Below are 15,930 nucleotides of genomic sequence, written 5' to 3' on the forward strand. Positions count from 1 at the left end.
TCGCCCTCTGCCTCCTCCTGCTCCTCCAGCACATCTCCCCTCTGCTGGGCTATATTCTGGAGGACGCAGCAGACCACAACAATGCGGCCGACCCTCTCCGAATGGTACTGGAGGGCTCCAAAGCACCTCTCGACCACACCCATGGCCGCTGCATGGGCCTCATTGTAGCGGGTCTCCGCGTCAGTCTGTGGCCTCCCTATAGGCGTCATGATCCACGACAACAATGGGTAACCCTTGTCGCACAGCAACCTGCCCCTCAGCCGGAGGGGGGGGTGGGGGGGGGGGCGTTCCTCGAACATGGCGGGGATGAACGATTGTGCGCGGATAAACGCGTCATGTGCACTGCCCGGGTACCGAGCGCAGATGTGCAGGATCTTCATCTGGTGGTCACAGACCACCTGAATGTTCATGGAGTGGGTCCCCTTCCTGTTCATGAACACGTCCCTGTTCTCCGCTGGTGGCCGCAAGGCGACGTGCACCCCATCGGTCGCCTCCTGTGACGGACGCCTTTCATACAGGGCGTCCGTCACTGCACGGATGCACCAGTGAGCCGATGGCTGGGAGATGCCGGACAGGTCCCCACTCGGCAACTGGAACGACCCCATGGCATGAGGTTCAGGGCCACCATTACCTTGACGGCCATTGGGAGAGCATGTCCTCCCCTTGTGCCCCACGGTGCCAGGTGTGCCATCAGGTGGCAGATGTGGGTGACGGTTTCCCAATTCATCCGGAGTCTCCTCCAGCATGCCCTATTCGCAGGTCCTCAAAGGACATGCAGAGCCGGTAGACAGTAGGCCTCATTGGGCATCTCCGCCGCCTTGGCACCACAACCTCCTCCTCCTCCTCCTGCTCCTCATCCAAATCGGTATCCTCATCCTGTGCCTCGCCCTCTTTGTTGTCATCCTCCTCCTCCTGCGTCCATCGGGCAGGTGGCCTGCAACCAGGGCGGGTGCCACCTGGCCCTCTGCAGCCTGTCCCTCTGCTGCAGCCCGTCCCTCTGCTACGGACGCCGCTGCCACAGCCTCTCTGAGCCGTCTGCACCGACGCTGCCAAAGGGCTGCATGCAGGGCAGCAGCTCCCGCCACGGCGGACAACATCACTGGCTAGTGCCCAAACATTATGATGGCGCATGGAGCCCTCTGCAGCCAGGTGCCATGGGCTACATGTCTGCCCAGTTGGCTGATTGCGCCACAGCCGCGCATGCACCCAGAACCCTGCCCACACCCTCCGTGCTCAGACCACTATTTTCCATCCCTCCTGCTAGCGCCACCGTTGGATGGCACTGCCCTCACGGGGGGCTGCCATGGATGGGGCCCTGGACCTACCCACCGGTGGGTGCTGGCAGCTGGGAGGGCCACCCCTTGGGGGGTCCAGCACCCATGCGCACGTCCGGCAAGCTTGCACTCAGCCAGCGCCTGGGGCTGGTGTCCATCAGCCTATCCGCCGTAATGGCGACCGTGGCTTTGGTGCCGCCCTGCCATGGCGGGCCGTTCCAGGCCGCCGGCCCTGTCGCCCCCCCCCCCCCCCCCCACACCGAACATGGAGGCCCTCCCCCCCTCGCTCCCAGCCACAGCCGTGCCTGTCCCGACAGTCGTAGGTCCCCCCACACGCCGGCCCCTCACCTCCTGCTCCCACATCGTCAGCCTGAGAGAATCCCGCCCCTGACACCAAACTTGCCCGGGGGTGGGGTGGGGGGTCAGATCAACAGAGCTATTCTGACTTGGACCCTCAACAGATGCATTCATAAATTTGGACATGCACCACACATGATTATATGACCATCACTTTTTAAATAGTTGGAAAGCATATGTGCCTGTGTTTCTAATTGACCCGCCCAGTGGCTAGTTCAGCTTTAAAAGTATCCCTTATGCTTTTGTCAAATGTGACACCATTTATGCCTGATGGGAATCTACTCTGTGGCGTTCAAAACTGCAGTTTTAATAACTTGCGTTGTTCAGTTGTGAATTGGTGCTGGCAAGGTAAATTGTTTCAAAATATATTTATAAAGAAATGATGTGAGCAGTTAGAACTCCCCACTGCTGCCATTACAAGAATAACCTTGTACCTGTAAGGCCCTAACAAACATAATCTGCAGATAAAGATTCCTTCATCCCATTATAAGCATTTAGATCAACAAGGGATGACAGGGGGATTTTTAATCCAAGCCCAATCCAAATACCTTCTATTCTTTGTTTTATAGGAAAGGAGTCAGGTTTAATTGAAGCAAAATGTGAACAGAATTTGAAAATGTATCCCTACATAAATAATGCAACATGTAGGAATAGAAATTGCTGTGTTTTTTCCAATTTAAACCATGTTTATTAAAAGGTTCTCTTATACGTCAGGATCTTACTACTTATTAACTTAATGAGTTTTACTGTGCGAGGTTTAATGCGTTACATGCCATTGTTTTCAATTCTTTGGGGATTGGCACTTTATTTGACCTGTACAATTGCTCATCTCTTAAACTGAAATATCGCCCTGTTTGATTAGTTCTAGATTTAATCAATGTCATGTGATCATCAATTGTAATCCTACTTTCACCTTCAGCATCACTGAGCAAATGCAATTGAAAGCTGTTCAATGGTTCACCTAACCTTGGATCTGAGTGGTGTTAGTAAGCCTGTTGTTTCCATGAAACACTGTTACTTCATAAACCCTGGAATGGAAGGAATGGTCGTATATTATTAGTTTACTTCATAAAATTTATTTTGTTATCGTGCGTGGAAAAGGAAAGGAAATACATATTCCAAAATGAGTTCAACCAAGGAAGATGTGGAGAAGTTCCTGGACAGTAATCCCACCTTTGCCAAAGAATACTACGACACGAAACTACGACCTATACATATTGCTAACTTGCTGGGATCTCAACAAGCAAGTATAGACTATAATATGTTCCGGGAGATAAACTGTGTTGAGGAAAGTGAAATCATTTTTGAGCTGATTCGAGACATGCAGGATGTTAATATGGAAAAGACAGTGTTTAATATACTCAGGAGAATTACATTTCTCATTCAAGCAGATCGCATGAGTTTGTTCATGTACAGATCCAGAAATGGAACTCCTGAACTTGCCACCAGGCTGTTCAATATTCAGAAAGATTCTGTTTTCGAAGATTGTTTTGTTTCACCAGATTGTGAAATAGTTTTTCCTCTTGACACTGGGATCATTGGATATGTGGCTCACATTAAGAAAACAGTCAATGTCCAGGATAAAAGCAAGGTACTGGATGTATTTCTTCTTCAGTTTAATGCTGCTCTAGTTTAGTGAAATAAATGTATTTGATATAATGACATGGACCATTTAGTTTATCAATACACTTTGCATTACAATGTTTGTAAACACTCTTTTCGAGCAAAGGAATTTACCATACATTTACTTTTCAATGCTTATCCTGCTCAAAATCATTGTGTGTGAGTCAGCCAGAGACAGCCAAATATTCAGACTGAATAAAGCAATAAAGAATAAAAGGTGTGAAAGACATTCTGAGGAAGGAGAAGGGAGGATAAAATAGACTTAGAGAAGGAAGAAGAAGCTGACAGGGTAAGCAGTGTCGTACAGGAATTGTGGCATGGCAATGAAAAGCATGTGAAGACCAATAGTGATTGCAAAAATGAGTGAGACCGAGTGCAAAAGCAACAAGGAATAGATTTATGAATTGAGAGAAACAAGGTGTTGCAGGAAACAGATACACAAAAGTATCTATCATTAGAGGTAAACTAGGGCTAATTAAAATTTGATTTAACTTTTTTTAAGATAAATGCCAACGCGTTGGCTTCTTTTTTAAGAAGCAATGAGATTGAAAGAGAAGATATAATATGCACAGAATTGAATAAATAGTGCAGCATAAAAATAGTTCTTCAAATAGGGGTTCCTTAAACACAATTGTTACCGATAATGAACTTTTGGCTGGGACCAGACAGAGCTCTGATATATATTAGCAATTTCAACAACAATGGGCACTTCTCATAACCCCCCCAAAAACTGCATAGTTCCTTTGTGCTACATCAGCAACTTTTGTAGTATTGTCCCCTGGTTATTAACCACTCAGCGAAGGGGAAACATTTCTTCCTATCTATGTTCTTCATAATTTTGTACACCTCAATCAAGTTCTCTCTTCCGCCTTCACTGCTCTAAGGAGAAAAATCCCAGCCTAGCCAGCCTCTCTTCATTGCTGGAGTTATTGAAATGCAAATCTGAATAAGTGTTTTAAAAATATATGAGCAAAAACACATTAGCAGATTTAATTACATGAACACTGTATTGAATAATCAAATAGAGAATATGCAGAATATTATATGTGAGTATACAGCAACAAACAGTCCCATTATTTTTTAACTTAATTCAATCAAGAAAGTACTTTGTGCATTGTAGATTTCCCCATTATATTCATGTAATTATGTAAATAGGTTTTGCAAAGGACACATTTCTACTTATAAATACAGGTGGTCCAAAACAACCACTGACTGCAGGTACTAGATGTAACAATAATAAACCTGTACCTTTACCAGTAATATTGAGGATCTACAGAGCTGCTATGGGACCAGTGCAGCATCAGCTGCAAGCAAGATATTTTAGCTTCTTTTATCTCTACATTTGTGGCTCAATTCCACATGTAAAAGGAGCACACAAATATAATGCATCACAATATATGTTTTTCAGAAAGCGTGGTGAAAATACTTCATTTATTCCACTCCATTCAGTTGTAAAAAGATACATGACTTTATCTAGAAGAAATAAGCAAAATACTACGGGTGCTGGAATCTTAGGCAAGGGCGGAGGACACTGGAAAAACTCAGCCGGTCTGTTAGCATCTATCAGGAAAGAAACCGAGTTAACGTTTCGAATCATAGACTTGATGAAGGGTCAGGTCCTATAGGGTCCGAGTTCGGACAAAGGGTCTGTGACTCGAAATGTTAACTTGGTTTCTCTGCTGTTAGATGCTGGCGGACCTGTTGAGTTTTTCCAGCGTCTTCTGTTTATCTGGAGGAGATTTTTGCACATACTGCCCAACAGAAGGAGCTGCTGAGCCTGTCTCTAATTCTAGCTGCAGATTACATATAACTGATGCAATGTGTGAAAAATATATTTGGTTTTGCAATGTAATGAGAAGAGATGCAATGGAATGTTACTAAAATATGAAAAAAAGTTGAAACCTATTTGGAAATACTGTAGCCTAATCTTGAGTTCAAGCTTTAACACGGATTGGATATTCCATTCCTCTTTATTTTGTTAGATTTCAGAATTTAGATACAGGCAGTAGATACAATCTTACTTACAATAAATATTGCAGAAATTTACTCCAATAATGTCATATTTGTTTTTATTTAAATAGAATTTAAAGTGTATTTTAGTAGTTGCAAGGAGATGTATTTTAACAAAACGTGAGTAGATGAATCTCACTGACAACAATTTGGATTCTGTAACTCTGTAACAAAAATGTCAGTCCTAATTAGTTACAGTAAGAAGTCTTACAACACCAGAGGTAGGTTCCAGAGGTAGAAGAGGTAGGTTCCAGAAACATATATATAGACAAAGTCAAAGATGCAAGATGATACTTTGAATGACTTGAATTCAAAGTATCGTCTTGCATCTTTAACTTTGTCTATATATATGTTTCTGGAACCTAACTCTTCATTCACCTGAAGAAGGAGCAGTGCTCCGAAAGCTAGTGATTTGAAACAAACCTGTTGGACTTTAACCTGGTGTCGTAAGACTTCTTACTGTGCTCACCCCAGTCCAACGCCGGCATCTCCACATCCTAATTAGTTACAGTCACTACCATAAGGTAATTAGTGATGGAACAAAACCTACTGGAAATACGCAGCAGGCTTGTCAGCAATTGTAAAAAGATAAGGCAAGTTAGTGATATTTCAGATTTGCATAATGCACAAGGCTTTCTTGTTTTGATAGTTGTTTCATGAAGACTTAAGTATTAATACTAAATTATCAAACAAACTAATCCTGTCACACTTATAGCCACATGGATTACTGTGTAGGTCATGCTCTACAAGCTGATTTAATGGAACATCTTTGTCAGCATAGTTGTTGGTTGGAAACTGTAATTTTTCAAAACATTTTATCAGAAAATTAAATAACATAATACAATGATAAACAATATATTTTCAAGTGTACTTTTCCATTTATTGATTTCAAAATAAACTATCAAAAGTAAAAGGAAATGTAGTCAAAAACCCTTGTATATTCACGTCTTGTACTTTTATAGTAATAATAGTAATCTTTATTGTCACAAGTAGGCTTATATTAATACTGCAATGAAGTTACTGTGAAAATCCCCTAGTCGCCACACTCCGGCGCCTGTTCGGGCACACAAAGGGAGAATTCAGAATGTCCAATTCAGCAAACAGCACGGACGAGATTCTCCACCAGCGTGATTCTCCGTTTTGCCGGCAGCCGGGGGTTTCCCGATGGCGTGGGGCTGCCCCACAGTGGGAAACCCCATTGACCGGCTGGCATAACAGAGAATCCTGCCGGCAGGTCGGGGCAGAAATGTGGCACGGTGGGGCAGAGAATCCAGCCCCACGGCTTTTGGGACTTGTGAGAGGAAACCGGAGCACCCGGAGGAAACCTACGCTGACACTGGGAGAACGTGCAGACTCCGCACAGGCAGTGACCCAAGCCGGGAATCGAACTTGGGACCTTGGGGCTGTGAAACAACAGCGCTAACCAATGTGCTGTCTTAAATTTAATGCTGTACATATCATAAAATCATAGGATTTACAGTACAGAAGGAGGCCATTTGGCCCATTGAGTCTGCACTGGCCCTTGGAAAGAGCACCCTACTTAAGTCTACATCCCACCTCATCCCTGTAACCCCGTAACCCCACCTATCCTATTTTTTGGGACACTAAGGGCAATTTAGCATGGCCAATCACCTAACCTGCATATCTTTGGACTGTGGGAGGAAACCGGAGCACCCGGAGGAAACCCACGTAGGCACGGGGAGAATGTGAAAACTCCGCACAGACAGTAACCCAAGCCAGGAATCGAACCTGGGACCCTGGAGCTGTGAAACCACCGTGCTAACCACTGTGCTACCATGCCCCCCCATATCTCGGGTATTTTCTAACTCCGTATTATTATTAAACTATTTTAACTGAGTAATCAATAACAACCTATTGAATCATAGAATGTTACAGCATGGCAGAGAAAAAAATCGATTGGTCCAATAAATCTGTGCTGGGATTTTTCTACACAACAGTTACTTCTTCTTCCTATAACCTTGCTTGCTTCCTATATACCCTTCAACACATAGGGTAAGATTCGACCACCGCATTGCAACTGACTCGGATCTGGGTGGGTCGGGTAACTAGTGGGAAAGGCCAAAATCGAGATTCTCGACGGGTGCAAACCAGTTTGCGATTCACCCAGCCTACTCCTGTTGGCGATCTTGCCCAAAGATCATATCATTAACTCTCATTTAGCTTCATTCCAATCTCATTAGTGAGATTGAAGTCAAATGCAGTGGCCTCCCAAGAATTACCTGACTCACCAGTGAGAAATCCCATGGGCATTGTTTAGTACTTGTAAAGTCTCAGGCAAGCAACAACTCGGAAGCGATGTCCTACATTCCTCCTACTCCCCAAAGGGTCTCCCGCAGCCAGCCCATACCTAGGCTAGGGTATTTATATCCTAGAAGTCCGAGCAACAGGAGTGTTAGCCATGCCCCCTCATCCTATTAGGATGGCAGGGTGGGTCCTATTCAGGCGAGGCCACAGGGACTCTGATGTTACAGATCCCCGGGTCTCCTATAGGGTCATAACAGTATCCCGTTTCAATAACATGAATCTGGTATAATGGCTGCTGAGGAGAACTGAGGAGGTGAGTAGGCATCTCCATTTTGCAGCTCAAGGACACCGGAGCTGCATGCCTAGTGCTTGGGGTGGGGTGGGGGTGGGGGGGGTGCATCTGTGAGCAGCCTGTCTGTCCTACCAAACTGCTGTGGCTTCTATCCTGAAAGTCAATTTCATCCCTTTTGATTGTGAGCAGCCTCTAGCTTCACAGCTGAAGGCGAGTGCAAATGAGGAATTAGCCTTGTTGGTTGTGAGAGCACTTCACACTCCTCAACTCTCAAGTGCCTCCTCGTGGGCACGAGTGCCATGTCTCAGAGGATGATTAGTGCATTGCATTTCAAGTAACCTTTGATGCTTGAACAATGTGCTTGAACTCGAGGAGCATCAGCACCGTAGAGGCAGCTGCCAACAATCAAACACTAAAGATCAGGGCTTCAGCACTGGGATCCTCTCACGGCCAAAGGGTAATGTGTGGATCAGGGGAGGGCAGCTGAGCACAGCCTCCCTAATGTTTCCGGCCGAGGTCTGGGGTCTAGGGGCTCCTGATGGAGCTGGGAGTGAGTGTGCAAAGCAAGGTTTGGCAGCACAACTACCTCACTGGATGGCACTCTGAAAGAAGGTGGGACACTTACGTGGGGGAGACTTGTGCGATTTGAGAGTCCTGGGATGGAAGCCCTAACCAATTGTCAGTTTATCCTTTCAATTCCTTACAGATACCAAAATGGTTGCTGGTTTTCGTCTCGCGGTGGCTGCCCTCGTGTTGCTGGTCGCAGCCTAAATGGCCAGAAGCCCAAGAAGGCAGCAGCAACAAAGCAGTTTGGAGGTGGCACCCCATGTGCGGATGTCTGCCGTACATCCTGAAGACCCGGCCACCTATTAGGCTGAGGAGGGACCCAGAGGGGGAGGCCTGTAATGGCCCAAGGTGTACAGGTGTCATTGGCCTTTCAATGAGATGATGGACAGCATGTGCTACAGAAGACACTATTTCAGGCCAGAAACAGTTTGGCACCTGTGCCATGTCCTCAGGAATTGACACCCCATGGAGAAAGTGGACATCCATTCCTGGTGACCGTGAAGGTCACCACAGTCCTCAACCTTTATGCCACTGGTTCACTCCAGGTCTTGAGTGGGTACTTGTGTGGCATTTCGCAATCTACAGCCCACAGGTGCATCCGGGAGGTCACGGATGCCCTTTATGACTGGGCTACCAACTACATGTGTAGAAGATTGTAGTTTAGTCGGGCAGTATGGTCGGCACGGGCTTGGAGGGCCGAAGGGCCTGTTCCTGTGCTGTACATTTCTTTGTTCTTTGTTTGTTCTTTTACATCATCTTTGAGCTGGAACAGGCCCACCAAGAAGCCTGGGCTGCAAGATTTGATTCCATCACCGGGCACAGGGGGCGATTGATGGCATACTTGTTGCCCTGCACACACCGCGGCATCAGGGAGTTCCCTTCATGAACAGGAAGGGGTTCCACTCCCTGAATGTTCAGATTGTGTGCGAACACTGCCTCTATATCATGCACGTGTGTGCCCGCTCCCCAGGGAGTGCACATGCTAGCTACATCCTGGGCCTCTCAGAGATCCCAGGTGTCTTTGAAGACCACTCTGGGATGATGGATTGGCTCTTGGGGGGGACAAGGAATACACACACACTGAGGTCCTGGCTGATGACACCGGTGCAGAGGCCTGAGACTGATGTGGAGACCCGCTGTAATGAGGCCCATGTTGCCAACTGTGCTGTCATTGAACGGTGCATCGGACTGCTGAAAATGCAGTTCTGATGCATGGACTGTTCTAGTGGTGCCCTGCAGTATGCCTCCCCCCAGAGGGTCTCCTGCTTTGTGATGGTCTGCTGTGCTCTCCACAACATGGCACAGCAGTAGGGCAATGTGCTGGAAGAGGAAGGACATGCGGCCTCGGCTGAGGAGACGGCAGACTTGAAGGGGCTGGAAGGCGATCCCAGGGAGGAGCCAGAGGAGGAGCCAGAGGATGGAGGGCAGGTGGTGGCATGCTCAGAGGGTCAGGGAGGCCCTCATCCTCACCAGATTCTCATAGGATGAGGCTGCGTCCATCACCTCAAAACCGCCCCATCTCCCTCCTATTTCCCTCCTCGCCTCCATTCCTCTCCTTCACCCCCTCCCTGACAACCATGTTTCACCCCATCCAAGGGTCTTTGTAAGATCATGCCAGGATGATGGGCCTGTGTTGGCACTGTCAGTGGGTGAATATACAAGGCAGGAGAGTAACAACACGCTGTGAGGAAAGCTCTGGTTCTCCTCAGTTTCTGGAATACGCCTGTCTTTCTGCTGACAGCACACATCCATCCTCTGAATGGGGGTCTGCAACAGGAGCATTTGATCTTGGACCAGTGTGCCTGGGAGGCAGGGGTGGTGGAAGCGGAGGGCAACAAGGGGTGGGGGTGCAGGCAGGCCTGTTGTGAGGATTAACGTGACAGAAGCTTCACATGTATCAGATGTAGTCTGCATTAATATTGAACATTTGACATTTCCATTCCCCCTAGCTCCAGATAGTGACCCCCCACTCAGTGGTTCCTCAGTCATCTTGATTTTCCATGGTCACAGGTGGAAGCAATCTGCTGCTTTCCATGCCCTGTGGCCTTTGATGCCCTTGGCTGACGTTCTCAGGAAGGTCTGGTGCCGGAGGGCCCTGGCCAACTTACCGGTGAAACAGGCGTCACCGTACCACCCTGTTCTGCCTGCTGCCCTTGAGAGCTGCCACTGTCAGGGGCAAAAGGAGGAATCAGAATAACTGGAGATCACTGAAACCTCCTTGGTGGCAGGCCCTGTGTTGGCCTCCATTGCTTCCTACTCCGTGCCGGTGCTCGTAGGGCCCTGGGAGACTCTATGGGAGGAGGGGCTGCTGGCGTTTCTGCGTCATCTGGCTCTGCCAGCCCTGGCGGCTCCCCATTTTCTGCACCATAGTGTCGACGCCCTTAGCAATGGCCCTCAGTGATTGGGCCAACCTCTGCCGTGCCTCAGCAATATCTACCTGCGTCTGGGACATGTGCTTCATCAGCTGGGACATGATGTTGGGGCCCTCAACCATGGCCGTCACACACTGAACCATGCCCTGGGCACCACCACGCAAGGCGCAGATGTTGTGCTCCAGGCTTTCCACTGTGGTCCCCACCCTAGCAGTGCTGACCTCGGTGCAACACATTGCGTTTCCTGCACCCGAAGCCTTTCGGACTCCTCCAATTGCCTGTGCACTCGCTGGAATGTCTCGGATATCCCTGCATGAATCCCATGGCCATGTCCTAGCATCTGTATCAGCTCTGGGATAATCTTGTCCAGATGTTGGACATCTGACTGGGACTCAGCTGTGCCCTGGGATCCTGCGGACCTCCAACTGCTGACTCCCTTGGATGTTCCTGTCTCCACCTGATGTGCATCAGCAGCTGTGTGGTGCTCACCAGATTGAGCCCCAGAAGCCTATCCACTAATGTTGCCCATTGTGGTGTGTGTCTCTGTGGTGGTGGAAGGTGGGTTGATAGCTGTGACACCTCGATGGTGGTCTACTCAGAGCTCTCCTCCTAAGTGTTTTCATAAGTGGCGGTGGAGGAAGACTCCAGATGGCCTGTCCTCAGCAGATCTTGCTAGACAATGAACATGTAATCAGTGAGAGGGAACTAAGAACAAAGAAAATTACAGCACAGGAAGGATCATTTTGTCTGACATGAACTATTCACTTGAGGCAGATCTTCTGGGTGAAGGGGCAGTGGATCCTCACCTCTGCGGCAAAGGCCAACCTCACTGTTGGTGACTGCTCTCTCCTTGGACAACCCCACGATCTCCAGTGTCCGTAGGTGAGGACTCTGATCTCTGGCATACATCCCCCGTCTTGCCCTTTTCCCACTTATTATGGGCTATCTTCTCCTGCGGGGACAAAGAGAGGGTATTTTGAGATGCACGCTTGATGGGTCAGGGGCATCTGTAGCAGATGGCATATGTGGGCATTGCACCTGGCGGGTGCCATGGGGTGCTGAGCAACAAGCACGAAGATCGGATGCGGGGAGGATGGGAGGGGTCAGCCAGTGACTTTGAGGGGTGGCAGGTGCAACTGATGCCAGGAGAGAGGTGGTAACTTGCCCTTGCTGATTAATGGATGTCATTGGTCTCATTCCAACATGGAACGGCGATCCTCCTTATCATGCTGCCCATACGGACATCCACAGCCACTGCCTCCCAGACATCATTGCTGATGCTGCTGAGCCCCTCAGGGGAACAGGATGCTCTGCCTCTCATTAACAGCGTCAAGGAGTCTTGTCCAGGTCTTCATCCCCAAAGCGAAGAGCAGGTTCCAGGGTTGCCATGCTCATGAGTTGACTGGGAGTGAGTGCTGAGGCAGTGTTTAAAAGCAGTTTTGTTGGGTGAACCAGACAGCGAGACAGCCAGTAAGGGTGAGAAGTTCATGGGGCTTATTTCTGGCACTAAGTGCTGATGAATATGAGCTGCGATCTCACCAATGCAGCCATCGAGGAACACCACGTCAAACATGCCAAAATGACTCTTGGAAGTATTACCGTTGAATCACGCCCGAATTCTCTGAGGTATTTAGAGATATTCACTACTTTTTGGGATAGTTGAAAATATTCATTAATATTTATGCTTAATTAGGGATATTTACTTATTTTTCAGTGATATTCACAATCATGTTTTCTCATAATCTGGAGTATATTTGCTAATATTTTCTAATATAGTTGGGAATATCTACAATCATAGTTGGGAGCTGTTTTTAAAATTTCAGTTTGGGGTAGTCATTGTCACATTAGATGTCTTAGTTCTATTTTGTAAATTCCAGGATAATTGTTTTCCAATCTAGTTGTCCATGTGAGAGGGACATTGGTGATTCCTGTATTATTTTGAAGGATAAATGTGTTTGTTGTACTCCTAGGTACAGGTATGTTTTGGGATCGCATTTACTGCACTTTGTAAGATACAGATATGTTTGAGCTGGTAATGTAGCTAATGGGGTAGACATGTTCTTGTGGTAGGGGACATGAAAAAGGGGGAGGCTGTGGTGGCAATGGGCCAAATGTTGGATCAGAGTTCTGGGCCCAACATTTTTATGTGAATCCCTGAATGACAGAATATGTGGTGGTACTTGAGGTCCAATTACATTATATAACATTTCAGCAGTTGTAGCAGGATACATTAGTCAGTGTCGAACAGCATGCTATTGGTATTGCTGCATGTCTCACTCTATTGTTAAGAATTGTCACTCCATTGTTGCTGATGACCACATCAAATGGATTAATTGTCAAATGATTTTTGGTTGCTTCATGTTTTGTGTAATATAACCCAAATCTGTGACAAGGGACTGTGGAGCAAAGAAAATACTTTGTGATTATCTACTCATATCATAACCCACATTTGACATAATTAACATCAGGATATGTAACTGGATTATATTCTGGAATATTTTCCATCATCTAATTATTTTCTTCAGTGGGGAAGTACCTTCACAGTAATATTAGTTATGAAATATCTTTCAAACTGCTTAGGAAAACATTCTAGTATTATTGCCTTCCACTGCAAGGAGGTCTGACACTTCAGTGATAAGTTTACTTCCACTGCAAGATGGAAATTGTAGTATAAAGTGTGAACAGATGGGAAATGTTAGTGGTCAGGTTTCTGGGGCACAATCTGATGAGCACCACAATGCTGCTGATGCACATCAGGTGGAGGCAGGAACCCTCAGGCCAGACAGCAGTTGGAGGTCTGCTGGATCTCAGGACTCAACTGGGTCTCAGCCTGATGCTGAACCTGTGGAAGAGAAATTCCTGGAGCTGGTGGAGAGGTTAGGGTGAGGCTGGGACATTCAGGGGGAGATGTCAGCATCACTCCAGCAGGTCCATAGCCGCTTGGAGGAGACCCAGAGGCTACGGGTGCAGGAGATGTCGCTGGCAATGAGTGGCACCGAGGCCAACACTGCTGGGGTGGCGACCCCAGTGGAGAGCCTGGTACACGGCGTCAGCACCATTAGTGAAAGTGTCCAAGGCGTCACGCTGTCGGTGACGGCCTTGGCTGACGGTTTCGACGGAATGTCCGCATCGCTGGGGGATGACCCCAGTACCAGGCCGACCTTGATCAGGTTCTGTGGGACATGTCCCGCTCTGAGAAGGGAATGGCCAAGGTGCTGTGGAGCTTGTTCCAGTCGCAGGTGAGCATGGCTGAGGCGCTGCAGGGGGGTGAGGGAGGGAGTGGGGAAGGTAGGGAGGGGGTGGGGCAGCACATCAGGAGAGTGGGGAATTGTAAAACACAATAAACACCCTTGAGCACAACCAATATGACGTCTCTTTCACTTTCTTTCACAATGCGGGCCAACCCCCGAACCCTTGGGCCATTTCTCCAGGCATCTCTCCATACCCTCGGGCACACTGCGTGCAGGTGATGGGTGTGAGTGAGCGGCCAGGCAACGGTCAGACTGTGGCATAGATTGAGGAACACTGGCGCTCAGCTCTTTGCGGGTTATCATCACCCCCCCTGACCTCCACAGTGACCCGCTGATGGTGCGGACAGAGTATGAAAGCCTCCCTGGGCCTCGGGGCTTGCCGGATCCTTGTCGCTACCGCCTGTCCTGCAGCCTCCAGCTTGTCCTCCAGTTCCTCCCTGGCTTCATCCTCCACCCCCTGCTGGTCCGGCGCCACCTCATCATCCGCATCCTCCTCTTTCTCCTCCTCCTCAGAGGTGGCCACATGTTCCCCATCACCAACCTCCAGCTTGTTGTCCAGCTGCTGTGCAAGGTTGTGGAGGGCACAGCAGGCCACCACAAAACAGGCGACACTCCGGGCGGTGTACTGGAGTGCACCACTGGAGTGACCGTGGCATCAGAACTGCATCTTGTGGTGTTGCCTCCTGCAGTGTTCAGGCACAGTGTCCAGGCATTTTGATTGGGATTCTAGGCCATGACTCCACATGCTACATGGCCCACTCACCCACGGGAATCCACTTGGGTTCTGTGATGTGCTCACTTAACCAAGATTGCCAATTCCTTATTCGCAAAATCCTTCAGCCGCACAGCCAGAGGCCTCAGCATTTGGTGTGGGTTATGGGTAGTTGATGGGGCAGATGGGCAGGGCAAGGGTTGCCCCTGGAAAGAGCACACACGATCCAGTTGTGATTGTGGTGCTGCAAGCAGTTGCCCCCGGTTGCCGCCCCAGCGCCTCCCCCCCACCCTCCCAATGTGGCACACCCCTGCGGAGGGTCCCCCACCCCCAGCTGAGGGTCCCCTCCCCCAGCCAAGGGTTCCCCACCCCTGCCCAGCATTAGGGTGGCAAGCCCAGCACCGCCAGACTCTTTGCCTATGAGCAAAGATGGCTACTCACCACGTCGGCTCCTCACAGAAGCCCTTCCACCGTTTTTCAAAAGGAGTCCTAATCGGTGCCAGTGTGATCACTTGCTGGGGAGGATGCTGAATGACAGGGGGCCATTGGATATGGGGTGGCTCCTGTTAATTGTATGGAAACTGGGCTTAAGTGGTGATAATTGGTTTCTCGCCACTCTATGGCGGGATCCCATTTTCGCCTCCGGGAACAGGATGGTTGCATCGCAAGCTGCTTGGCACCTGGTGTGGTTCTTGTTTTCTGTCTCTCCTGCTATTCACCGGCCTCGTTTCGCTCGAGTGAGAGCGTAAAAATGCCGGAGAATCGCAACCATGGTTTAAAAGATTCTGACTCTTGCTGGAGCTTTGCTAATTTCTCAACTATTCCTTCCACCCCCCCCTCAATTCACAATGACTGTTTGCCTTGTCCCCAATGTGGTGGCTCAAGAGATACACTGGAGGCTTACATCAAATCATACATAGAAAATAGAAGCAGAAGGAGGCCATTCGACCCTTCGAGGCTTCTCCGCCATTCATTATAATCATGGCTGATCATTAAGTTCAATACCCTGATCCTTTGCTTTCTCCCCCAAATCCCTTGATTCCTTTAGCCCCAAGAGCTATATCTTATTCCTTCTTGAAATTCCACAGCATTTTCACCTCAACAACTTTTGGTGGTAGTGAATTCCCCAGATTCGCCACTCTCTGGGTGAAGGAATTTCTCCTCACCTCAGTCCTAAAAGGTTTACCCTTATCCTCAAACTATGACC

General features: G+C 48.4%; 1 protein-coding gene across 1 annotated transcript in view; it reads left to right on the top strand.

The window, feature by feature from the left end:
• The first annotated feature begins 2,408 nt into the window (after positions 1-2,408).
• pde6a (phosphodiesterase 6A, cGMP-specific, rod, alpha) overlaps positions 2,409-15,930 on the top strand; it is a 104,766-nt gene continuing 91,244 nt past the window's right edge. Inside the window, exon 1 of the mRNA XM_072512141.1 lies at positions 2,409-3,222. Coding sequence (XP_072368242.1) covers positions 2,755-3,222 — 468 coding nt within the window. The 5' untranslated portion in view covers positions 2,409-2,754. The remainder of the gene's footprint in view (positions 3,223-15,930) is intronic.

The sequence above is a fragment of the Scyliorhinus torazame genome, chromosome 7 (assembly GCF_047496885.1).
Source record: "Scyliorhinus torazame isolate Kashiwa2021f chromosome 7, sScyTor2.1, whole genome shotgun sequence".
Taxonomy (NCBI): Eukaryota; Metazoa; Chordata; class Chondrichthyes; order Carcharhiniformes; family Scyliorhinidae; genus Scyliorhinus; species Scyliorhinus torazame.